At 40.9% G+C, this 27258-nt stretch overlaps 1 protein-coding gene across 2 annotated transcripts in view; it reads right to left on the minus strand.

The window, feature by feature from the left end:
• The window catches only part of MEIS1 (Meis homeobox 1), a 132192-nt gene that overhangs the window by 83471 nt on the left and 21463 nt on the right, over positions 1–27258 (minus strand). For both annotated transcript variants that reach the window (XM_008512630.2, XM_008512629.2), the window contains exon 7: positions 19102–19213. In XM_008512630.2, coding sequence (XP_008510852.1) covers positions 19102–19213 — 112 coding nt within the window. The remainder of the gene's footprint in view (positions 1–19101; positions 19214–27258) is intronic.

A 27258-nucleotide genomic window follows, 5' to 3' on the forward strand; every position in this document is an offset into this window, starting at 1 on the left:
TGCGCAATTCAACATGTCGCCTTTGCACATGGCACCACAAAACTCATTTTCTCACAGATGCCTGAATATGTGGTGCAGAAAGAACACAGCCATTGTTTAAACAGAAGCCAGTGGACCAATGGCCTTGTGGTAAGAAAGGTGTCATCCGCAATTGAAGTCTCTTCTTAATCATTCACTTTCTCATCATTGCCTCCTAAAGTAAAAGTGACAGATTTATAACTTGGGACATTTGAAAATGATGGACACTGGAAGAGAGTCTCGTGTAAGTGGAAACCTCAGTGGCCCACGAAATTTAAAAGGCCCTCTGTCCTGACACAGAAAGGCAAACCAACACTCTCCACTGTAAAGGGAAGGCACATTTGGGAATTGTACTAGATTTTCGATTCTTTGTGACGCCATCACTCACACTCAGAAACGAGCACCAGTCCCAACCAGAGTCTCTCTTTTCCATGGAAAAAAAGAAACCAAATAATGATGATGCAATGATAGCAGCTAACATAGACATAATGTTTACATGTGCCAGGCACTCTTCTAAGTTCTAGATATCAGCTTGTTTAATCTTCTCAACAATGCTACAAGTAGGTATTTAATATTACTCCATTTTACAGGTGAGTTTCCGCTGTTCTTCTGCCCAAAAAAGTGGAACCTGAGCCATTTTTCCATGAGGAGAGACCAAAGGAAGATTGCTTCAGGTCTATCATATACTGGAAACCCCTCACGCCTGAAAATTAGTGAAGAGCATCAACTTAACTGGATGAAAAAGTAGGTAACTCCTAAAGAGAACAGCATCAGAAAATATGTTTGTCCCAGACATTTCTTAATTCATTCATGAGAGGAACAATAAACACTGAACTGTAACTTCCTCGAGGGCAGAATTCATTTTATTCATCTTTATTGTCCCAGGATTTAGCACAGTGCCTGGAATACAGGAGGTATGCTGTGAATGAATGAATGAATGAAAGAAATATAATGCTAAGCTGTGCCTGATCACTTCCTTCTAAAGATCCTTCCTAATTTTATTCTCTCTTGTCTCTTCCTAATCAGATAGAGAACTGGTGAATGCATTTCAGAAATAAATGGACCACGAAGATATCAGTTACTAGGTTACTTCTTTTGTTTTTTTTGTTTTTCCCAACTGAGGAAGAATTGGCCTGAGCTAACATTTGTTGCCAATCCTTCTCTTTTGGCTTGAGGAGGATTTGCCCTGTGCTAACATCTGTGCTAATCTTCCTGTGTTTTTTGTATGTGGGTTGCTGCCACAGCATGGCTGCTGAGGAGTGGTGTAGGTCCATGCCCGTGAACTGAACCCGGGCTGCCAAAGTGGAGTGCACTGAACTTAATCACTAGGCCACAGTGCCAGCCCCTAGGTTACTTCTTAACCTGGTACAAAGGAAAGGTGTTGGAGGGGCTGGCCCGGTGGCGCAGCAGTTAAGTTTGCATGGTCTGCTTCAGTGGCCTGGGGTTCACCAGTTCAGATCCTGGGTGTGGACCTATGCACTGCTCATCAAGCCATGCTGTGGCAGGCATCCCACATGTAAAGTAAAGGAAGATGGGCACAGATGTTACCTCAGGGCCAGTCTTCCTCAGCATAAAAAGGTGGATTGGCGGCAGATGTTAGCTCAGAGCTAATCTTCCTCAAAAAAACACAAAAAAACAAAAAAACGGTGTTGGAGTGGACAGACCTGGCTGACTCAGGCCCTATTTTCCCACTTACACCTTGTCAGACCTCGGGCAGTTCTCAACTATACAGAGAAACATCAATAGCTGCAAGGCTCACAAATTAAGTTGGGTGGACACATTTCATAAACTGAAAGCACGTAAAAATATATTATTTGTTACAAGATTTTTCCTTCCCATTACCAGCATTGTGTCTTATAGTAGGTATTCAACAAATATTTGTTAAATAATAGAAGATCAGAACAAAAGAGCCCCATGTCTCTGTCCTCTAAATCCCATTTTGTAGGACTTCCTCTGAGAGGCTCAAAATTTTCAGAGCTGACCTCTGTGGAATAAAAGAAAGCAAGCTCAGGTAAAGACGCCCTTTATTCCTTTAGATTAGAGGTGGAAAAGTTACATCCAACTCCACATCAAAATAAATAATATTTTCAGCCTAATGGAGAAGAAAGACTGATGGGAGTAAACAGGGAACTCAAGGTAGCAGGCTTAAAAATCAAGCCAATGGCCCCCAACTCTCGTCCCCCTATTCTCTCTGCTCCTTCCCCCGACTCAGCAGCCAGGTCACAAGCAGAGAAATGGCAGCGTCATTGCTGTCATTTTGCTCCTCTGAAATAGGAACCTGGATTAGCCCTGGCTGGCTGAAACTCAACCCAGATAAGTCCGGAGCAATGCTGATAGGCAGTGGGAAGGAATTTGAGGAAGTGACAAGAAATGCCACGTCATCTACCATAAAGAAAGCTTTCCCACAAAGTGGCCTGGGAGGTGGCTACACAGCGACTGGTGCCCAGAAAAATGCAGATAAACTCAGAAGTCTTTCCTAGCAGCAGGATAGGGAGCCAGCCACAAACAATTCATGTCCTTGCCACATCCTTCAGTGACTACTAGGAGGAATGTAGAACGATCCCTTCCCACATTCCCCCTCCTGCAGCCAAGAGAAGCCTGAGCTGAGGTCCCTGCCGCCCTCCCGCTGCAGGGGACCAGGACACCCCGGGCAGCAGGCTCGTCTCTGCCCATTTCTAACACATTAACCAGAGAATCACCAGGAATCCCGAGGATGTGTTTTTTTCTTTTACAAAGATTCTAGGTTATAGCCTTTCTGTCACAGGGATGGGTATGTGCCATGTCAGAAATACACTCTTCCTAATTTCATTCACCAAGTAATGGACATCATAATAATCTGCAATGGCATCTGTCATTGCAAAGATTTCCACTGTTCTTCACAAAAGTTTCATAGAAAAGTGGAAGTCAGCAAGTAGTTATTCTCCAAAGAAATTCACAAGTAGAGAAATGGGGGCTGGCGAAGATGACTGGGGAGAGAGAAACTCTTCTGTTCTGTCATTGTCGTTTTCTTAAAGACAGCATGCAATTCCCTCTTGGTATGACTTTCTTTACTTATATTTTAAAGTTTTCATTCAAAGGACCTGTTCTCACAAAAATGTATCCAAAACTTGCCTGAGAGACCTTCATAGGGAAACACATACTTTGAAAAATAGTGTAAAAGGTCAAATCTTTTTAGGAAAATATATTCTGTATTATTAAATAATACCAGTGACTACTTTAAAAGGGCATGTTGGACAAGCGTCAGCTTGTATACCTAGTGGATAAAGCCCGTAGCCCAGTGTTCTAAACCTCTCTGCAAGAAATTCTGGCTGGATCCTACCAGCTCAAATTGTCCCACAACGTCTATCCAGAGAGAAATCTGAGTCACTCCCATCCCAGAGGTTTATAAAGGCCACGGTTGTCCGCAGATCAGGTTTTCATCCTGGGTAGCCAAGGAAATATTTCAATACAGTACATTTTTGCTCAGAACTCTTCGAGAACACACCAAACAGAAAATGATTAGAATTACATTTACTTACTCTCACATATTAGCATTAAATTATTAGTTGTGTAAGTGGCTTACATTTACATTAAACTTGCAAATTATATAGACCCTTATTTCCATTCTACGAGCATCTCAATTTTTTTCCCTGCATGCATATCTAATCATTTGCTTACCTCTTATCACTCCAGGAACCTACAGTTCTTAATTCCATGGATTTCCACAGGGCAAGAATCTAGGCCACCATTTATGCACAGAAATCAATTCAGCCATCACTACACTATGCATCAAAACAACATTTTAAGAGCAAAAGTTGAAGCCAGTGGCGTTGAGCCAAAGCACCTCTCCTGGAAAGGAAAATGCAGTGGGATTTTTAAGAGCAAAGAGGACAGGTCACGAGGCTTTATGCCTCACCAAGAAATGGAGAATCCTTAATGGCCCAGAGTTTCTTGATTCAAATTTGGAACTTAAGACTTTGTGCCCAAAGAAAAGTGCTGATTGCCACATCCCCCACTGCGCTCTTGCAGTCTCCCATGTGAATATATTCACCAGGTCAATTTTCTCTGTCTTTGCCAGTGAAATTACTAACCAATGACATTTTTATGCTTTTAATTAGAATCCAAAAGAGTATTTTGGCACCATATGTCTATTGCATTTTTACAAGGTCTGCATCTCTGAAACACCGTATTATATTAACATGGTAGTTTCAAAAGAAATCATATTACTAAGTACCATAAATCATAGAAACATCATTGGCTTCTTCTAAAATTGTATTCAATCTACTAACTACACCATTCAAAGCTTATAACAACGTATGCAAATGTATATAAAAGCCATAAAAAGTTTTCTCCCCATATCCTTTTCCCACAGCCCAGATAAAAGTGAATTAAGAAAATCTGGCAAAGGGTGTACCTGTCTATTGCCATTTCCCACAGCAAATAGGATATTTTCCTCTGGGAATAAAACATTTTCCTTCAACTACTGTTTATAACCCTTATCAGCTTAACAGCAAAAGAGCCATCAAGTCCAATCTCTCGTGAAAAAAGTCAAGGTCAACAAGTACTTGCATTTTTGTTTATCTTTAGCTGCAATTGCTACTGACATTCAATTGGGTAATAAACATGAGGTCTGTCAAATGTTCCCAAGGAACAGGTGATCCAAAAGTTATCTCAGAACAAGGCCATTGCCAGGCAAGCAAACAATCCTGTTATAACAATTATGATTTGAGTACCTTTATTTATAGATGCAAACATCAGTCAATTCTGAATGCATATAGCCACACCATTCCCACCACTGGGTATAAGAGTGAGGAAGTACAGGAGGGCTCTTGCTGCAATTACTCACCAAAAATAATGGGTGTTCTCCCATGAGCAGAGTATCATCCAAAGAAAAGGCTTTCTCCTCTTATCTTTCCTATTTAAAGGCAATTTTGTGCAGCTCAGTACAGCCTTGTCCTTTACTCTGCCAGCCAGGCTCCTGAGCTCAGTTGCCTCTCTCTGCCTGAAAACCAATTCTACGGTTATGTGCGTGTGTCTGTTTGGAACTGTTGCGTGATTCCTTTAAGCCAGCATAGTTGCTACATTAGAAAACACTTCATTTTAACTTGAAAAGTGCTAGGATTTGTTCAGCATGTTTAATTCTAAAGAGTCAGATAGATATTTGGAATAAAGGCCACATACTTCTTCCCAATCCATCATGAAACTCACTGATATCAACAGGAGTTATGCATTTGGATCCGGGCAGCACATGGCTCCATGCCATATTCGACTTACAGATTAAAAATAGAATCTGTTCCAGCTGCAAAATAAGACACGTTAAACCTACTGCCTCCATTTGAAATATGAAAATTAAATCTAAGGACTTTGGCTACTATCTAAGATGATGACTCTGACCCACATAACGCAAACCTATGGCTCCACTTCAATTATGAAAAATGAGCCTAAGGAATATTCTTGGAGCCTAAAAGGAATGCTTCCACTTCTTGTTTTGTAGCTTTTATTAACGTTCCGTCATTTAGCAGAGAAATCAATGTTTTCCAAACCTGACTTCTTTCCTGTCAAGAGCATCAAGACATCTGGAAACAAAGTAAAGGACAATCCTAAAAATACACAAACCCCTATCCTGGGAAAGAAAGTGAAAACTGAAAACAAAACAAATTCTAGATACACAAAATGAGGTACACTATTTTAAAAGACAACTTTCAATGCAGCTATACTAAGCTCTTGGTGATAATGTTGTTAGTCAAATAAATACATACAGTTTCAGTATCAAAAATTGTCTCCCATTCTTCAACATTCTGGCAAAAAGTGAGTGTAACCAGAATTGTATCAATAGACACAACAGTATACTATTTCCAATCCTGGTGTCTCTTTAAATTTTGGGCAGATAATTGAAGATTCTACATAAAAAGAAAAATTAGCAGCCAGGGAACTGGAAAGGCTGAGGCAGACCAGGATTAGAATCCACTGGGAGCCCATGACACGAAGGCCTGTGAAACAAAACATCTACTCCGCAAACACTCAGGAAATGTTCATCAATCAGCTGTCAAGCAAAGAGGGAAGTCACCTCATTTTCAGAGCAGTAAACTGACGAAATGAGTCACCAAATTCCCATGATGGCTTGGCTGGTCTCTTCCTTTCCACTCAGCCCGAGGTCCCCATGGAGCCAGAGCCTTCTCTGTGGAAATGTGGGGCAGCAGAGAGAGAGTGGTGGCCGGACTTCTGTGAAGGACCCTCAGGAAGGAGTGAGCAAAATGTCCCTTCTGTCCAGCCAGGGTGTGGAGTAAAAGCCATAGTCAGCAATGACCAGTGATATTGTCCTCATATCTAGAGAGATGAAGCTATACTTAAGAAGACGGCGAGCATGCTGGAAAGGACCCGTGGTCTGTATGGCAGTATTCTGAAACCTTGGCATGATCCCAGACCCTTCCAACCCCCGCTGCCCCCACATCCACTCAGTCTCCCAGTCTGGACCAGTCTCCTCCTCAAAAGCTCTTCTCTCTAGCACCTTCACTTTGCCTTACTTCATGTCCTCAACATTTCTGAATATCTATAGCACCGGCTCCATCCTTTCTCCACATCAATTCCTCCTTCCTGCAATCTGACCATGACACAACTCTAACATTTCCAAAGGCTCCACTTCCTCCCAAACAAACTCCTAACCCCCCTTAAGCTGATGTATACGATCCTTCATAGTCTGGCCTATGCTACCTCTTGGCCTCACTTCAGACTCCTTCTTTCCTACACTCTGTTCCCAACTCATGCTGAGGCATACACGAAGCCTCCAAAGTGTCATGCTTTCTCCTTATTTTGTACCTACACACAAACTAATTTCTTGCCTCACATGCCCTTCTACTTCTCCATCTGTCCCAAGTTTCCATCATAGACCCAGCCCCTTGGAGGAGCTACGTGGGAGACTGGGAATGAAAAACAGATTGCTTCTAGGGCTAACTCTAGGGGATGGGGTAGTGGTTTCCTGGAGTGCTGTGCTGAGAAGGACCCATAACTGAGCCCCATTCGGGCTCAACGAGAAAGGATGCTGTGATTGATTAAGGATGCCTGCCATGGAAGGATGAGGGGAGGCATTCATATGCCAGGCAGTTGCTGCATCTCTGAGCCTACTCAATCATGAGACTTAACTTACTGTACGGTAACCATCTGCCCTCCCACTGGACTGTCAGTTTCTTGATTCCAGGAACAGCCTCTTTCACTCAGAATTCTCACATCTAGCACTGGGCTGGTACATAGTGGACATTCAATTAATACTCAAGTTATTGAATGGGACTATTTCTGTCTTCACCTCTTTACCTTTGGGAGTATTCCTCTCATAAGCTTAAAGTCCACAATATCAAGCAGTACTTTTTATTTGCACTAAATTTATTCTTCTCACATAAGGGGATGTTCTTTGTGCTGGGATGTGGTAAACCAAATAATCATAACACACAGTCCCCTCCAATTTTATAGGTTGAAATCATATTCCCTCAGAACTTTCATTTTTAAAGACTGTGGCACCTGAATCTTATTATCCTTGCATCCCAGCTCAGCTTCTCAACATCTCCATTTTAACCAATGTGCATCTGAATCTCTCTGGCTCCATTAATGCTGTTTCAGGGGACAATAACCAGAATGACAAGAGTATTTTCACCTGAATCTCTGGCCCCAGGTAGAAGGAGAAAAGGCAGGAGAATGGAGCTGACCCACCATAAAATGGTCAGAAAAAGGAGATCGAAAAGTGGGAAAAGGCCTCTTGGCATCAAGAAATAATTAGCACCCTGGTTCATATTAAGATAGGTTGCCATCTGTTTCAACCATAGAAATCAAGTCTAGCTTAGAAACCAAGGAGTTAAAGTAAGACCGGACTGAGTATGAATCCAAGTATCTAGTCAAATCAGTCCATCAAATATTTATCAGGCACTTATCATGTTGCAGCATTGTGCTATGGAGCAATATAGGCAAGAGGAGTCCTCAGGCTTTGTTGAGGATGTCAGTGCATGCTATCTCACTGGATTCCCTGTGAGGACATGTGGGAGAATTTCTCTCAAGTCTTAATGCCAATCAAAGAGATTCTTCTGAGCAACTTCCATGGATCCTGTAAATCTTGTAACTAATTATATTTCACTCTTCATTTTGGCTGCTAGGTAGCTCAGAGCCAAACTGTCTACTTCTAGAAACTGTAAATGATCTTATGATTCATATTATTCTGTACTACTCTTATGACTAGTCCCTTATTTATTTTCCTTTCATTCTAATTTCTTAATATACTTATTTTTATCCTATTGTATACTATATAATTTTGTTGATTTCCTTAAATCCTATCTTAGAAGAAAGGGGAGAATATGTAAATGCATTTTAAATTAAGAAATATCCTTTTCTCCCAAGATACCAAAGTACAAAAGGGCATCAAGGTGCTGCCTGTCCCTTTCTCATAGGTGCATTGTAGCAGGGGCACTCGAGGAAAGAGTCAAACTAAAATAAAGAAATTTTGAAAGAGATGCGTACATCACAGGCTAATAACCTAGCAACAAGCCAACTGGCAAACAATATTTTCTGCATTCACTTTTCAATTCTCCGTTTCTTAAAAATATACAATTTTGAAGAAAATGTAAGATTTTCTAGGTAAGGTCACGTTTTCTTTTTCTCCTGATATGGAAATAAGTAAAAGGAAGTTCTAGCTCTTTCCTCCTTCCTTAGGAAATAAGCTGAGCTATGTCTAGGAGGAATGTGTCTGGGTTGATCTTGGTAAATGGGGAAAGCCAAAGTTAATTGTCCTAATCAAACAGAATGCTTTTAGGTTCAGTAATTATGGAAAATTATATGCAAGACCGAACTAATCCACAAAGCCAGACACTTGAGCAAAACCCAACTTACCAACCACACTTCTGGGACCAATCAGTGTAAGAGACAGACAACGCCTATCTCTTTTTAAGGAAAATACCTGGCATAAATTTACTGTTTGGGTTAGTTTTTACTAGGCCAACAGCCAAAACCTCTACCACTATCCCTAATTAGTGCTAGCATTCATGAGGGAGGGAGAGAAATTCAGGAACGAAGTTAAATATCACGTCCCATGGGATGGAATAACATCTGCTGCTGGGAACGGCATAGGACACAAGAATATCCTCCCAGGGCAGCACAGTTACTCCTGCCACAGGGTCCTGTCTCAGAATTCATTCTTATCCTCTACCCTAAGATCCCTCAAAAGATTCTAAAATGTTGCTGCTGGTCCCCACCCATCCTCTATTGGAAGCCCATTCAGGGCCAAAGACTAGCACCCAAAAGTAGGTGTAGGCAGAACAGCCAGTTACCTGGGTGATGTGATTAAGGAACATCCCCAAACCTATTTACCACCAACTTCTGAAAGGGCTACCCGCTGAATCTTTCCTTGAGTTCCCCTGTTAAACGCAGCTCTGGGAGTCAGGACAGGTGAGACCTCGGTATCTACTTATAATAATATGACAGAGGTTGCCACTTGAGATTAGCCTTCTGGCACCCCAAAGAAATCAGTCCTGAGGGAATGTAGTGCAATCACAGTTTGAAAGCATGGGATGGCTCCTCATCCTCCTTAATAAATAATTATTCATCAATAGCCATGTGCCCATAATTGTGCTGGGCACGGGAGATCTAAAGATGAAGAAGGCATAGTCCCTTCCCAGGGAGCATCCGGGGGAGGCTAACGCGTGAATGCTTCCTTTCAATATATGAGAAAGGATAAGACACAGGATACCATGACAATCCAGAAGAGGGTCACTTCATTCAATCTGGGGTACACAGAACACTTCCTGCAGATGACACTTAAACTAAGTTTGGAAGTTTTTGACCTGGGCTACACAGACCTTCCCCCACAAGAGAGTCCACGGTTAGAATTCAGAAGATCCATGTACTTGGAAAGGGAAAAATTTACATTTTATTCTCACTAACCTCTAGTTGGAAGTAGCATTTTTTTCAAGAGTGTATCTAGGTAAGTAACAAACCACAGAAGTATTAGCAGGACCTGTGACTTTGTCACTAATGGAAATCATATTTACATATCACAATGCAGTTGTTAGAAATATCTTAAAACATCATTTACATTCATCACTATTTCAAAAATGTGTAGATAATAGAATTACTGCTAGATCTTGTTATTTAATGCATATTTAACAAAGCATTTATATTACAATTTGGTTTTTTAAAATATTTTGATAACTGGCTTTCAATATAATTAGTTTCCCTTATGGTCCTATGTAGTTTTTTCCCTAAAGATTGGCACCTGAGCTAACAACTGTTGCCAATCTATTTTTTTTTCTTTCTGCTTTTTCTTCCCAAATCCCCCTAGTACATAGCTGTGTATTTTTGGTTGTGGGTCCTTCCAGTTGTGGCACGTGGGATGCTGCCTCAACGTGGTCTGATGAGTGATGCCATGTCAGCGCCCGGGATCCGAACCAGCTAAACCCTGGGCCGCTGCAGCGGAGCTCGCGAACTTAACCACTCGGTCACGGGGCCGGCCCCCAGTCCTATGTATTTTATTTTATGCATTCATAAAAATATTACTCTGACATGTCGTCCATTGACTTCACCATAGGTGTCCCCTCCCCTCCAAAATGCCATGGCCCCCTTACGAGGATAAGTATGCGTCAGCAGCCAGGTGACTAACGGTGAAGAACGCAATGATGACTCCATGGGTCAGACCCTGGGTGCCACATGGCTGTGCGGGAGGATTGAACCAAGTTCCCAAGATTGGGATATGGATCAAAGTTGGCCTCCCAGGGCCCCATAGGTGCTTAACTTCTATGGCAATCAGAGGACCAAAGTAGAGGTGTCCTTCTGAAAATTAGGCCATATACCTCCCATCTTGTCTTTCAGTCAACAGCCCTGACCACAGAGTTCACAATGTCTGGGTCATTGGCATGTTGTGAAATAAATACACTCACAGCCCCATAAGAATATTTGGTATTTATCGACTATTTCACTTACGTATGCTTGATGCTCTTGGTAACACACAAACTTCCTGAGGGCAAATACTATGGCCTACTCATTTTTATACCCTCACACAGAGCACCTGCCACACAGTCAGTGCTGAATCCATTTTTGATGACTTGACTAGAATGTATAAATTTACCTTTCCCCCCTTTAATACAACTTGTGATAATATTTTGGCTCATCTGCAGAAGTGATTACAATTCTACACTCTTTTTATTGCCTTGGGCTACATTAAATAGATGCTTCCCTAAAATTAAGTTCTTCATGTCTTGCCCTGCCAAGACTGACATCATGTGAAGAATCTACCGCCTGGGACCATGGATTCTCTCCTGGTTTATTTTCTTGGGTAGAAATTGAAGCATACGTTTAAGCTGTGCCAGGCTGTGTGGGGTGGCCCTGGAATGCCTAGGATGTCTGACCTGAAAAACAAGTTATTGCTTATAGCTTAAAACCCAATGCAGCATCAAGAGAAGATGGGAAGGCGAGAGAGAATAAGAGAAAAGAAAGGCCTTATTTAGAAACTGAAATAAATAATTGAGACTCAGGTTTTTAAAGCTCAGATCACCATTTTTATTATTTATATAAGGCAATAAAATGCATGTTATTAATATGAGTGTGGAATACTGCATATTCTTCTATATGTGATGCATTTTTGGAAAGTATCTTACAGTTTGGGGAAGAAAGAACTGAGCATTATGAACCATTAACTTCCGGGTCCACTACAACAGAAAATATATTCCTCTCTCACTGAAAGACTAATGCTGTTACAGGCAGGGGAGCTCTCTCCAATTTACAGCAGATGGAGTGAAACAGAAAAGAAGATATCTTTTTAAAAAGTTTTCATACCTTCTGGCTGGAGAACTAAATGATGAATTGACATAACATCATTATTCGTGTAATTCTTTACTACTTTTTTTTTTCAGTGAGGAAGATTGGCTCTGAGCTAACATCTGTTCCCAATCTTTCTCTTTTTGCTTGAGGAAGATTGTTGCTGAGCTAACATCTATAGGAATCTTCCTCTGTTTTGTATGTGGGATGCCGCCACAGCATGGCTTGATGAGCAGTGCACAGGTCCGTGCCCAGGATCCAAACCCATGAACCCTGGGCTGCCGAAGCAGAGCACAAAGCCTTACCACCACACCACATGGCCAGCATCTACTACTCATTTTTTATTTAAAACTATCACATGATTCTTGAGAGACCAATGTAATTTATTCTAGGGAAGTCATAGAATTGGGGTATAATTTCAGAAATTCTACAAGTCACAGTGGAGTTGGTATTTCTTAAGAAACAACCACCACCATCACAAGAACAAAATTCCAATCCATCACATGCAACAAAATCCCAGTATCTGCACAGGTGACAATGGCAAGTGTCTACACCACACACTGAGTCCTCGGTAACACTGCAAACCAAAGAGAAAATAGCAGTGTGGTTTTAAAGCCATGCTTAACAAGGATCACATTTTTTAAGTTTCCAAAATTCGAGGACAAAATTTGATAAGATATCCAGACTGTGAGTTTACACATAAATAAAAATGAGCAATCAACAGAAAATATAAGAAATGACCCTGTTGACTAATGCCCTGTCTTTTTGAATCGAGGCTCAGACCCATTCAAACCCAATCACGTGAGGATGGAATCAGTTAAAGGTCAATCAAAGACAGGCTGAAACTCCAACTGTCTAGCTGACCTTCAGAGCTTGTGACAAATTGCTATCAGTCAATGTCAACTAATGACAGGAGCTCTTTGGCTAATCAATTGTTCTAAAAATGATCAAGAAAACTACTCACAGGACAGCTCATTTTCACATCAATGCCTGTGAAGTATGAAAAGCTCATTTTTTGAGTTTTTAATAAGCTCATAAGTAAAGCAGTTACTTGGTAACAGAGGTCACCTTACAGGAAAAGACAGAACCTTTGTCTGCTTTTTACATATTCTTTTATTACCATATTATAGTAAAACTATGCCATGGATATGCCAGAGGGCTACATAATAAAGTAGGTAACACTTCATCCACTTTGGAGACAAATACTTCTGTGTTAGAGGGAAATCTATTTGGAAGTAAATAATTTCAAATGCATTTTTCAGTTGTTTAAGATGAAAAGCAATGACCTCAAATTTACTAGCGATATTGCCTAATAGTGAGAAGATGCACTTTCTGTGAAAACACTTATGGCCAAGTTCGTGCCCCTAAATAGACAGTTACTACTTTTAGATGATGAAGTTGTTTTTCTTTGTTTGAAGATGACCTGCTTTCGTGATGCTAGAGTCAAGCAAATGGAGAACAGAAAATAGTTACTCACATTTGATGAGTCAATAAAGGGAAAGGTGAATATAGCATAGGGTGTTCTCAGGAAAACACTTCTCTGTCTATACATCTAATTCAACATGTTTGATAAGTTAATAATATGGACCTTTTGATAACAGGTATTTGCAGAGTATAATAACTTCCCCTTTCTTTTTTACACCTGACTTTTCCCATCAGGAAATCATTTTCCTCTTCTGCCTGCCACCGCATGCAAAGGCCACACTTTAATTTGCAGCCCAACATTAAATGTAACCAAAGTAACAAAAGGGGCTGCAATAGTCTAAGGGCTGAAGCCTGTGGTCACAATTATGTTTTACTTTGCTCTTCTTTCTAAAGTGTATTAGTCAAATGCATTATAGTGCTGAAATATAAGATGTTCCCAGAGCAGTGCAAGGCTAAGAAGTGTGTGAACGAATACAGATCATTCAAGTCACTCTGACCAATAGACAAATGAAATGAAAAAACTGAACAAACTATTTTTAAACATTTTTTCATTTTCAGAGTTCTCCGGTTATTATAAACACTTTTGTTTTTAAAATCATCTGGGAATTTTTTTTTTTTAAGAAAAGTTTCTAAACAGGAAGTATTCACTTTGTATCTTTATCTGAAAAACTGCAGATTACAGATTACATCCTAAACCGGAGTTGCTACGGTAGTTTTTCAAATTAAAATATCTTCCGTGGCCTCGACCACTCTCAAGTTGTCCATAGGAAAGAAATAAAGGAGGGAGGGCAACACTTAAGCCGAGCCATAATTGGAAGTATGTGAAAAATGAAGTGTCAGTTTGGTCAATAAAGGGCAAAGGTCAAGGGGAACTGCAGCCCAAACTCTGTGCGAAATGTGCTCATTAAGACATCCAATCAGAGCGCTGCTTCCCACCTATCCCATTATTCATCGGACAGCTGACTGTTTCCAATGCCTGGGTTTGGGCTGTTATTACTTTTCTTCTTCATGTAAAAAGGCGAGCTGGTATATAAATCGTTGCTTAGTCATCTGGAACATAATGTGGCCCTTCCCCACCCCCTCTCGTCCAGCTCTGCCTGCTGGCTTCACAGGCCTGAAACAACTGCCTTGAGATTCCCTTCAATAATAAATGGAATTGCCTTCTGCCTATAGGTTGCCTGAACTCATACAAAAGCTAGCACGGAGGGGGATGGGGCCGTGGGAGGTATTGCAACTATTGATACATTATTATAAAGACATAGCAGTGCTTTTCAATTGTTCCTCTTTAAAGAAGCATACTGGTTTTGCCTTTTTTTTTTTTTTTAAGTGGGAGCAAAGATATCATTGTTGATCTGAGTCCTGCCCCTAAAAGAAGTTCATAAGTGGGTTTTAGAGGTTTCAGCAACCATTAAAGTCCTTTAGGGTTGAAATGTTTTACATCAAATTTCAATGTAGAAATAATACTTTTTCTTTATCCCCACAATAGAGGAAAATGAGATAAGCTTTAAGTGGGAAATGTTCTGCGAGAGAAATGTCCTTACTTGTTTTCTACCCTCCTATTCTCAATTCAATAAGTCTTTGAGTGAGTGAAATGGTATAGGCTCTTAATACATAACAAAATTAATCATATCAATCATCCTCCTCCTCCATAAGTATCTCAATCATCATTGTACTTAGTGCACAAAATGAGATTCTCACCCCCCAGGAGAGTAGAACCCCCTGGAGGCTAATGCTGAATCTGTTTCATTCATAGCTCTGTCCCCACCAGAGCAGAGTGCCAAGCCCAGTGCAGACACTGGAGAAAGACTCAACGAACTGAAAACAGAAAGAACGCCCATCAAATGATCTGTTTTCCCTTCCTGGCCACACTAAAGTACTACATAAAATAGGATGCAGGAGTCAGGAGCCTGGGCTCTGGAGTCAGACTGCATGGTTTCAAGTCCTGACTTTCCCACCAACCAGTATGTGACTTGGAGCAAGTCTCCTAGCTTCTTTCAACCCCCATGATCTCAGCCCTTATTGCTATCACGTATTCATCTCTCTTGGCTTGGAACCAAAGAGAGAGACATGCCCAAACTCAGAATGTTATCAGTCTTAGTTGGAGCTGCTTCTAAGTCGTAGAGTGGCTATGGCAGCCCTTCTGGGAAGGAGTACAAATCTGGTGGGAAAAGGCACCAGATGTGTTTGGTGTTCTCTCGTTCCAAACTACACGCTTCCTAGAGTAAACCTGGATTATGGTCAGTAGGGCAGCTGCACACAGTAGGATAGAAAAGGCACATGCAAGGGTCAAGGATCTGCCATTGTGGGTCTCATCTTAAGAGACTCTGCTTGGGGTCCTGAAAACACTTGTCCCAAAGCAGTTACACAGGCAAGAGACGAAGATCCTAGAGCTGACTCTGACAGATACTCACTTCCATATTTCTGAGATTTACTTTTTTCTCTTCTGAAGTGGGAAAACAGCAAATAACGGACAGGGATAAAATAAGAATTCAATCTCATATCTTTGGAAGTGCTTCGAAGAAGTTAAAGAATAGATAAAATCAAGTCATAGCAATAGCAGCAGAACCCCCAACCAAACACAGATGTTAGGCCTTCCTTTTAAATGCCAATTTAAAGGAGCTTCACTCTTAAAGAATCAATTTCCTGCAAGGGGCCACCAGTGTTAATATCAAATGAAAGTAGATGTCATGGGATGAATTGCCATGATAAATAATTTGAGTTAGGGAAAGATACATTACGTAAATCATGAAGAAACATTAAACCCCTGAAGAATAATAATATCTTTGGTATTTTCTTAATTATATACCTTAATTTAAGTATACTCTTCTTAGAATGCCCAGGATTGGATTTTGGATTTCGATTTTTTTATGCTTAGGTAAAAATTGGGACTAAAACTAGTCCAATCAAATACAACATCCACTAACTTGTCAAATTATCAGGCACTCAAAATCCCCCAAATTACTAGATCTCTAACTAGGAACTGTGTTACTGTATTTTGAAATCTGCCAGAACATTACAAATTTCCTGGATGACATTTTATTTTATTTACTTTGAAAATCCAAAAGAACAGGACTCAGCTGAGATCTGGCCCATTCCGTGCCCGCATTGTGCAGTAGATAAGGTTATTTAACAGAGGACTAAAGCCTGGAGGATTTCCTTTTTTTGTACCACAGGTGCCATAATGAAGCGGTGAAAATTGAAAAGGAATGAGGAAAAAGAAACGCAGTACAAATAATACAGTAGAGAAAGTTTTAAAATATGTATTACTCCTGTCTGTGGGGGAAACACCTCTCTGGATATGCTCTTGACAGATTGAGTTATTTCTGTCTATTGGGTATGTATAAAGACATATTTATGGATTTATAAATCTTTTGAAGAGGGCTGTTATTTACCCAGTTGACTAAAATGGACTCAAACTGTGTAAATAACTATTTAGGACATGCACTACGGGCCAAATGCTGGCACGGCTTACACAGCCATGGCTGCCAGAAAAGGCAGACAGGGGAAACATGGAAAAGCCACTGTGCACAGTTAATCCGAAGGCTGCACAAAGGCCCAGCTCCACAGGTCTCGGGGATGAAAAAGAGGTTTAGAAGGGTCATGGTTGGCATGGAAATGCACATAAGTTGTTGCAGCAACACTTCTGGGCATCATTCTGCATTTAGCAAGGAATAAATCACACTGCCAAAGAGAACCCACAGGGAAGGGCAGGTAAAACGAAAGGTGGGACTCCAGCTTCCCCCATTCTCAAGCTGGGGCGGGGAGGGAGAGGGAAATGAGCACAGAAAGCTTCTGTTTGATCACAGTGGAAGTAATTGCCTTGAGTTCTTTGGTGGAGAGCTGGGGAAAGAGGGCGTGATGAGAAGAATCTTAGATAAATAACCAGGAGCCTGAAATTTTAGCTCTGACACTGCACCAAGACCTCAACAAATCACTCAACTCATCCACACCTTATTTTCCTCATCTGTCAAATGGGGCTAGACCGATTTCATCTGCCACCCAGGACTGCTTTAGAAAGCTTCAACTGAGATCACTTAAATGAGATAATTTATGTGAAAATGCTTAAAAAACAAAAGCTAGGTGGTGGTCTTATATGAAAAGATATAAAGAGAAGCAACGTAAGTGGAAAACTGTAGTAATGTGAAGGATAAATGGCTCCTTGTTACAATCGAATTCATTATTAAATTGGCCTTTGGAGAACCCTTGTTGAAAGAAAAAGACACACGCAAAATTCCTAATTCCTTGTTATGACATGTCAGAGGGGAAGGACCTGGATGGGGCACGTGCCCTCCGGAAATCCTTCTCTCGCATTATGTTTGAGGAAACGTATATGCTACAATTGTAAATTCAAGTACATTTTAGCAGTTTGCAGGCCTTCGAACAGGAGCTAAACTAGCTGCCAGTTCGTGGATGAGATATTTTTTTAAAAAGCAAGGAAAAGAAAGAAACAAACAAAACACTAGGCTCTGATCCCATGTAGCAATTTTGGAGTACGGGAAAAAGAATTTAGATTCCATTTTCACCTTTTGGCAAACTCAAGGTGTAAGTTAAATTGTGAAAGTAGGGCTTTATATTGAAAGTGCTGACATCACCTTAACTATAGCGCTGTGAATGGCAACACCATAACATACACATACACACGCTGGAAAGGAAAAAGGCCCTGTGGATTCATGCTGCATATCATTTTCCAGTGAAAGTCAGAGGTCAGAGGTTACCTGTTTCTGCCTCAGCTCGGAACCAGTTTTACTATTCTGGGCTCCATTTTTACTAGACTGATAGTCGTGATGAAGTCAGCAACTTTTCTTTGAACAATAAAATATCTCAAATGCTTAAAATTCTACGTGTCGAAGTTATTCTCAGTGCCAAAAGCATCATGTGCCTAAAACAAAAGAACTTTCCTGTTTTTGTTTTCAAATGAATCATGTTAAATTCATTTGAGACTTTGCAATTCTCATTGGTTTAGCCCAATTAAGTTAGAAAACAAAATCTTTTTGTTGTCTAACAGCACTCAAAAGAACGTGACCATAAAACCAGATTTTAAAGTGTGTACCTACTGTAGGCCAGAGTCAACTTCAATAAAGCCATCTGTTCAGATTCAGATAGAGAATATTTTAAACTTCGGTTGCATTAATTGAACACAAAATCCACGGCAGCAGATCTCATCAAAAGCAGTACAAGACATCTGAATAGTTATTCACCTCTTTGCGGAATACTAACTTTATGTTTAAACTTTATTTCCTCCTAGTTATAGTGAAACATGCACATCCATGGACATCCCCCCCCCCACACACACAGGTATGTGCATTCAAACAACAACAGATTAAACTGATCTAGTTTCTTTCTATTTCTCTCTAATTGCCTTTAGTTTGACTTTGCAATGAAGTCAAGCACTTAAGAGATTCAGATAAGTAAATCCAGAAAAATGGCTTCAATCTAGTGGAGAGGGAAACCTACCATGGTTTTCTGAAAGGCCCACCACCTTCTAAGCATCTTAAGACATCGTCAGCTTAGAATGCTAGTGGGTGTATCTTCATGATCTCTTGAAAAGCCCCTAAGGGCAAGTAGTAATAATACTTTTTATTTGTATGGCAAGGTATTAGTGGCATACTATTTACACACATTGGCACTTCCAATCTACTTCTCTAATGTTGCCCTCAGTCAATTCACTGACCCTGTTTTATGGCGGTGGCCAGGTGACAGGCAGTTAGGCAGCTGGAAGGGCATAGAAGAAGAAAAGGGTCGCGGGAACAAAATAAGATGAGCTGATTCTCATATTACATGGGATTTATGTTCTAGGAAAACTGTACATATAGTCACTAACTAGACATTTCTGATTTTTCATGCCTTAAAAATGAAACAAGTAGCAAAAGAGCATGAGAACACCTCTCCTACCTTGCTCACTGCTGTTATCCCCACTGTGTGATGTGTGGCCACCGCTGGAAGGGCCTGGAGTTCCTCCTGAACGGGTCGATGCTGTGTCATCGTGATCTCTGTTCCAAGAGGGCTGTGGAGGCACAGATCAGAAATCCAGATAGAGTGGTCTGTTAACACTGGTCCAGTCGGATCCCATCCCACAATGACAAGGCGATGGGAGGCTAGAATACACAGCCATGCTCTCTTTCCTGACCCCCTTCACAAACGGTGCCAGCTCAGAGCAACACTGGCACACTTAAAATTTACCAATTTCTGCTTCTAAGCTAAAATTATGTCTACAAATAGTTATTCTGTAAGTAACTGCATGCTTTATTACAAAGGAAAACAAAAACATTCCAGGCAAAGAATGGGGGGGGAAACGCTGCCAATTGATTCTGACTATATTTTTAACATCAACAAACCCTCCAGCACAACAGTCGGCTACCCAGAAAATGCAAAATGAGAGTGCTAGTCTACAACACTGTGGTTTAGAAAGGCCTCTGATTCACCCTGGAAGACAGACATGGCAGAGCTTTTCAGACCTCACAATTAGGCCGGGGTCCATAATAGCTAGTATGTGTCAGCTATTTGCCGGCTGGTACGTGGCAAATGGACCAGGCACAGGGACAAAAAAGAAATGGGGATAACAATAGATTCACACGGACTGTGTACACTCAGCCCCATGCCGAGCCTTCTTGTACTATTGAACGGAAAACAGATGTTGCTTCTTATCACTGGGTGCATTTGAAAGTAACATTCAGATAGGAAAAATTGGCTGTAAATTCAATTCTTGGGGAAAACAATCATGGCGACACTTCTCCCAAATCTCTCTTTATCACCAGAAAAGATTTTAATTAGCTTTTAGTGCTAGCTTTCAAAAACAGCCTGATGAGTCACTGGTCATCCTGCACAGGAGGAATGATGCAGAAGAGAGAGCCGGTTCTTGGCTAGGAAGAGATATTTGTCTTCATGATGATTAGTGGGAAAGCAGGATGATTTTGTATATAAAATGCTTCTGCATCTTTTCAGTCATCGAATGTCATGGTTCATGGCCATGTGGTAGCAAAGTTTACTGACCTTCCCAGCATTTTAAATACACCCAACAAAATCAAAGTGCTCTTTGCTTATTTCTTGAAAAGTATTTTCATATCCCAGAGAAGATAAGAAGGGCTGAGGTGATCAAAATGTTTCAGACACCCAGGGAGAGAAAAGTAAAGGTCCCATCCAGGAGGTGTGCTGTATAGAATCAAAGGAAAAGGTCCACGGTTCCTGAAAAGGAGGCTCGCCTGCCACCTACTCTATAATCTTGGCCGGAAGATTAACATAACCCGAAAAATTAAATAAAGTCATAGAATGATACACTCCTTGTAGATTTGACTCCACCATTATGCATATTCTCAAAAACAATGCTAATTGATCTGCTGATTCTGTGATTGAAAGATATGCGAACTGTGAAAGAAGTGCTTTTGACAAACACACATTCTGCAGCATACCAGAAGAATGCTGTAAGACGTAATCTGGAACACATGCTCAGAATGCAAACAGTTAATGCATAAATTTTCAGTTTGTACAACTGCAGCTCTAAAAGGGGGACTTGTTTATTCAGAGCTCTGCAGAAAGAATGGTACAGCACCCAGGGGACAGACAATGCCAGGCACAAAACCCCGGTGCCTCGACATGTAAAAGGATGTTTTTCTATGTGCTACAAATCCCACTTGAAAATATAATTAGAAGGAGAAAATGGCAAACTATTGCATTAACTGTAATTGAACAAAAGACCGGCAAGGCATGTGGGAGGCTGCAGGAACCCGTGGGAGTTTCAGGATGCATGAGATCCTGCTAGTGACATCTCCTGGGCACTCTCATTTTATTTATGTTGTCCCTCACTACTATTGTTGACTGGTGATCTGACTTGTAATTAATAGAAAAGCTAGCGATAACAAGCTAAAATACAGAGCAACAGACTAACCTCATCAGAAGCGTGTTTGTTAATCTGATTAAGACTAGGACTCCAGAAAGGTGACTTAGAACCAAAGAACGAGTGCATGTTACACAGGAAACTGTCCTCCTTTATGCTACAACAGACCTGATATATTCACTATCTTTTAATGAGCTCCACTGATTTATTCAGCCCCGCTCTGCTCCCTCCCCCACTTTTCTACTGTGCAGGATGTAGATTAATTCAATGCTTAATTGTTTAGTAAATTCAATTTTCCACATTCTATTCTGCATAGCTTTAGCTAAGGTTCTTAAATCTTCAGCAGTGAGCCCTGAGCCCAGTGTTTGTGATCTGTGCCTACCTTTTTTCATCACCATTTTTCTTCATCCACCACTTAATTCACCATGAAAAGATTTTCCTTGCTGGAAATTCTGATTCCGCTATGATCTGTGAGGCATTCCGATTCATTGCATTTTCATTGTGTTGGGTCTTAGATGCCGGGCTCCTCTTTTCTCACAGCTATCACCACATTATACAGGCATTCATGCAAGAAATGTTGGATTCCACCTCAGTTTATCCAAATTTTGTGCAACCTATATGTTTAAATTTGTGTGTTCACCAAAGGTAGGAGCCAATATTTTTCACCTAATATTCTTCTCACAGCCTTGCTCTTCCAGAAAAGCCAGTGAATACTGAATGCACTTCTCTGAAATGAAATCTAACTTCTGTGGTCCTCTCCGGAATTAGCATTTGGGGTATTAGCATTTCAAGAACGGTGTAGTCATACGAAACTGAGCATTAGGCGAAATCCACAAGGTTACCAAAACAGAACAAGAATTATGTTTAGTTCAGTTCATTAAGCATGATTAAAGTCTAAGTATCAGAAATAGCTCATGAACTCTTCTAGTATAAATATGTAAGACAGCCCTAATCAGAAAGGACTCCCCCAAAATCCATCTACCAGAGAATCTGAATTACAATAACATATCTCTGTGACTATATGTGGTTACACCAAACAACAGCATCATTATTTTTAAAATAAAATATGTGCATATTTATATATCTGTGAAGTTGTGAGCTGCTTGGGGCCACTTGTAAAGGAAGGCTGACAGAATAAAATCAATGATGCATTGCATTAGATGTATAGCAAACCTTAGTCATGCTCCTAAATTAAGTCCCAAAGAGGCTTTTTTCTTCAATGTATATAATTTCAGAGTAAGCAGTGTCTATGTGCTCTTCTATTGAAAATCCATTAAGACAAGAAATCCTAACTAGAAGCCCCTGGACCTCCTATGGAAGACTTCCGGGGAGCAGATTTCAACAATGACTGTGTTTACGTACATACTTGATTTTTCCTCCCTGGGAATAATGTCCAAAACTTTTCATCAGATTCTCAGAGGGCTAAGTGATTCTTTAAAAGTTAGAGAACCACTGCTCTAGGAGACGTTCAAGGGCTAGATGGAAATACCAGGGCTGGAGAGACCTTAAACATCATGGAGTCTACACTGTAACTCAACACTGAGAGCCAATGGGCCTCCAAATATTATTTCAATTGTCATAAATAGAAGTGGCCAGCCAGAGGCTTTGCTCCATCAGGAAGTTCTTGGTCAATATATAAATATATCATATAATATACAAGCCAATTTAATTTCCCTTCAATTTCCACTTATGTTTTGTCTCGTTCTGGGGCCCCCAAAGAACCATTTAAAATGCTTGAAACAAGACTATGATTCTCCCCATGTTTTCACTCTTCAACAGCTTAACACTCCCATTCCTTCTATCTTTTCTCAAGAATGTTTCAAAATAATATTTTTTTTAATGATGATGAGCTCAAATCCTTTGAGTGGCAGTTTTGATTCATAAGGCAATTGTCCTGGTATTTGGCAGTGAAATAGAAGCGATGACTTCCTTGACTACAGGCTCCTCCAGGGCAAGAATGGTATCTGAATCTTCCCTATCTTGTTCTTTCTTGGCTCTGCACAATGTATGGCGCATGCTCAGCACTCAATCAATGCTTAGCGAACTAACCTGAATTGTTCATTAGTTACCGTTCCACCAATATTCCAACAGACAAATTGCAATTTCCAAAACTACGCTGCCTCCTGAATACTAAGCTATCTATTGGTAACTTTTTTTCTTTTCTCCTTCATGAATCCTTTTTCCACCTATGCCTTAATTGCGGACACACTTCCAGTCCTCATGTCACTTTCCATGTTTTCCTTAGACAATTCTTTCACTTCCATGATTTGAATTATGACTCACAGGCTATGAAATTTGTGTCTCTGGATCTCTTTTTCAGTCTTCAGACTTGTACGCCCAACTACCTGCTAAACCATCTCCATGCAAAGCTGTCCACCTCACTTAATAAGTCCAAAGCTAAACTCTTCATCTCCTTTGCAAACCTCCTACTCATTCTTCTTTGTTCTTGATCTTAGTACGTATAACCCCACTCATCCATGGTATAAACCTGAGAGCTATCCATGACACCCCCCCTCTTTCTCTCTCTCGCCACCTCCCCATCCAATGAGTCATCAAGTCTTGTCGATTTTTATCCCTAAATAGTTCTCAAATAAATCTCTCATTTTTCATCTTAGTGATTGCTGTTCTTGTGAAGGCCCTTCTAGCTTTAACAAGTTCAAGTCAAATCACTTCCCAGCTTTAAAAGAGTTCAATTCCACCGGAACACAAGTTCCAGAAGGACAGGAACTCATGTCAGTTTTGCGCATCATTGCATCCTACATATCAAGTGCAGTGCCCAACATGTGACTGGAACTCAGAAAATGTTTGTTGAAAGAATGACTGGCTCCCTACTGCCTACAAAATACAATCTGGGGACCTGGTATACAAAGCCCTTCATAGTCTACTTCCTGGGGACCATTCCTCTCCTGGTTCCTTGTGCTCCAGCATGTGATTTCTGGCAGATAAGTTCTGCTTATCTCTCCAGGCCCATCTTCATCCTTCCCCTCTGCCTGGAATGCCCTGCTCTGCCCTGCCTGGCCCCAGCCCCTGATTACCTCCCACTTGCTAATTAAGTCACAGATCAGATATCACCTCCCCCAAAATGCCTGCCCTGATACACACAAGTACTTTCCCCAGGATGAGTGAGGCTCTCCTCTCCTGAGCACTTGGAGCAGCCCCTCATGCTTCCCTCTATCGTTTCACTCTTATATTGTTTTATGATGACCTGTTGTGTCTGTCTAAAATTCTGCACTCTGAGTGTTCTGAAGTGTTGAACTATATCTTATTCATCCTATATCCTTCATCCCAGGAAAATGTCTGTACGACGTTAGATGCAAATACGTTTCTGAAAGACTAAATAAATACCTTAAGTGATATATAGGGGATCTCGATGTTAAATTGTCACCTGATACTGTGATCTCCTACAGTAAATATCATAAAACATCTAAAAAAGACTTGCACAATTTAAAAACATCTTACACACTTGCATTCATGCAAACACATACCACTACAAAAATGCTCAACTGCAATATAACACAGTCAAAAGAAAGGAAATCTGAAGCGAGGCATATCCCAGTTTGAAATCTGGCTGCACCACTTATATGGTCTTAGACTAGTCTCAACCTCCCTAAGTCTCAATATCCTAATACATAAATGGGGATTAAAAAAGTACTCCTCTGCAGACATAATATATGTACATCTTCAGGCATGCAGCAAGAACTCAATAAATGGCAGCTATTGTAGTTTTTAATGTAACAACACAAGTTGACCTAGTCAACTCTGAAATATCTACATACAGGTGTATTCAGTTTATAGACCTTCTGGAAATAATGGTTAACCCAAGTTGGCTCCGTGTACAGCGTGGTATGCCTTGGGCTATCTCCCAGCTGGTGTGTGCTCAGGGAATGCAAACTGTTCTTATTTTCACCTTCAAATAATATGATTTTACAGGTGGTTTGCTCCTCCCCACCCCATCAAGTTTAATTGGATACCTAATATTTATAAATCATTTTACAGGGTCCCAGCATTTTGACGGATCTTCCCACACTCGGTCATTCATCACACCAGGATGATGCCAGAATCTTTTTTTTTATTTTCAGACCAAAAATAGTGGACTTTTTTTCCTTGAAAATTTCTACTCTACTGGTCCCATTCAAAAAAGTGGAGAAATGAGAGTCTGGTGATCTTGACTCTGAAGAGGTCAGCCAGCAGTTATGTCGAAAATGATAACAGTGTTCAAAATTTGAAGTGAGTCTGCACCTATCAATAGGCGGCTGTGTCTTTGGAAAAGTACAGTTATTTTTTCAAACCACCAGGGTCTCTTTAGTAAATGATCTCTAGTGGCCTGAAAGAGCTGGCCTGTCTCCAAAAGTGAACAATCCAGACCCTCCAGATCCAGGGAGTCACCAGTCCATGTGCGGAAGGCACCAATGTGCATGATGCTCCTGCCACACACACTCACATGGCCATACCTGCGCATGTCCATCCATCCATGCACACACATGTCTGCACTTGTCCATGAAGCACAGCAGATGGGAGCACTGAACGCCACTATCCCACACGGCCAGGGGAGGCACCTCTAATTAGTCTCTCTCCCCTAGACTTTTCATCTCTGTCTACACAGTGTCTCTCAGGATCCTTAAAGGCATATAACCTCATGATTCCTTATACGTCTCTCAACCAATGATGCCATCTGAGGAAAAGGGACCAGAGAGACCCATATACAGAGAGAAGGGGTCCAGGTACTGCTATGAAAAGAGATGCATGTTTACCTGTGTGCACTTGAAGCCTTGAAATAGGAGATCCTGAGATTTCTTAATCTATGAGCGTTTAAACTCTGATATGCTGAAATTCCTACTTGAAAATCTTGGTGGCCCCCATTCACATCTTCCTGATAACCAAAACGTACCATATAAGCATTCAACTCACTCAACCACCAATGGCACCTGCAATCTGTGGGGTCCCTAGGTAAAGTCTGCTCCTCTCAAACACAGTCCCTTGAGGCTGCATCTACCCAAATCCAAGTTCAGGTAATTCAGAAAAAAATGTAAAATTCTTCATACGGATTTCAAAGAAATCCCTAGAAATCATTAAGCAAAATTCATTTAACCATGGGAAGTTTGGCCGGTACGCCTTGTTTTAACACAGCAAAACTGCCTTCTTACCTTTTAAGCTTTTAGATGTTTTGAAATACTAGAGGCTCACAGATTAATACTTCAGTGTGCACACATGCTGTGGATTCAGGGGCCACACTAAAATGGACCAGAGATGATCTGGAGGTGAAATGTTTTCTAAGTCCACACTCCGTCCTGCTGAAACCGGATAAAGTGCAGGAAGGCGAGCGTTGTGCTGGGCAAAGCCTGGCGGGGCCTGAGGCGTCCCTGGTGGTGGCCTCCGCGTGCCTTCCACAGGGAGGCCAACTTTTGAAAGCTTATCTTCCTCGCACACTTCTTCCAACTTTCTCCATCAACTCTGCTCCTTTTGCTCATTTCCTTCCCTGTCCCTGCCTCAAGACCCTTGCCTTTGCCGAGCCTGGAAGTGTGCCAGGGTCCTTGTGGAGCCCCTTTTTAATGCTACGATAAAATGTGCTTATTACCCCACTTAATAGAGGCCTGACGGGTAATTTTGGTGACTCAGGGTGGATGGTAAATTAGTGGTGAGACAATGGAAATCCAGCATCCTTTCTCAGAATCTGCGGCTCTAACCAAGACACCACACTTCCTCTTCTCACAGTCTCAGCCCTGCCATATTTGCCACTGTGGACTTTTAATCTAGAAATGCATCTCAATGATGATCTAATTAGCCCTTAGTTAGGGAGCTCACTACATTGGCGCCGGCCAGTATCTTTACAAACGATGTAAGTGCACCTCCTTCACCATCAAACAAGGTAGATTTCTAAAACCTTAAGAACTTAGCAACTCTGATGTATTACTTTAAAAATATATATATATATATATATATATATATGCCTGTATGATAGCAGTGGTGGTTAGTTTGTGGAGGCAGAGACAGCGTCTGTTAAATTGAGTCCTGTATTTCCCAGTTCTCACGTACCACAAATAAAACCTACAAAAATGATAATTTTTCAAACATTGAATCCTCTATCTCTGTGTAATGAGGCATGTAGAGAGGAGGAGAAGAATTTTTGTGCTTTTTTGCCTTTGGTGAAAAATTCTCCAAGGAATAATTTCATCTTTAAATGAAAAGTTTCATATCAGGTGATTGTATGAGCTCCAGGA

Source organism: Equus przewalskii, chromosome 14, assembly GCF_037783145.1.
Source record: "Equus przewalskii isolate Varuska chromosome 14, EquPr2, whole genome shotgun sequence".
NCBI lineage: Eukaryota > Metazoa > Chordata > Mammalia > Perissodactyla > Equidae > Equus > Equus przewalskii.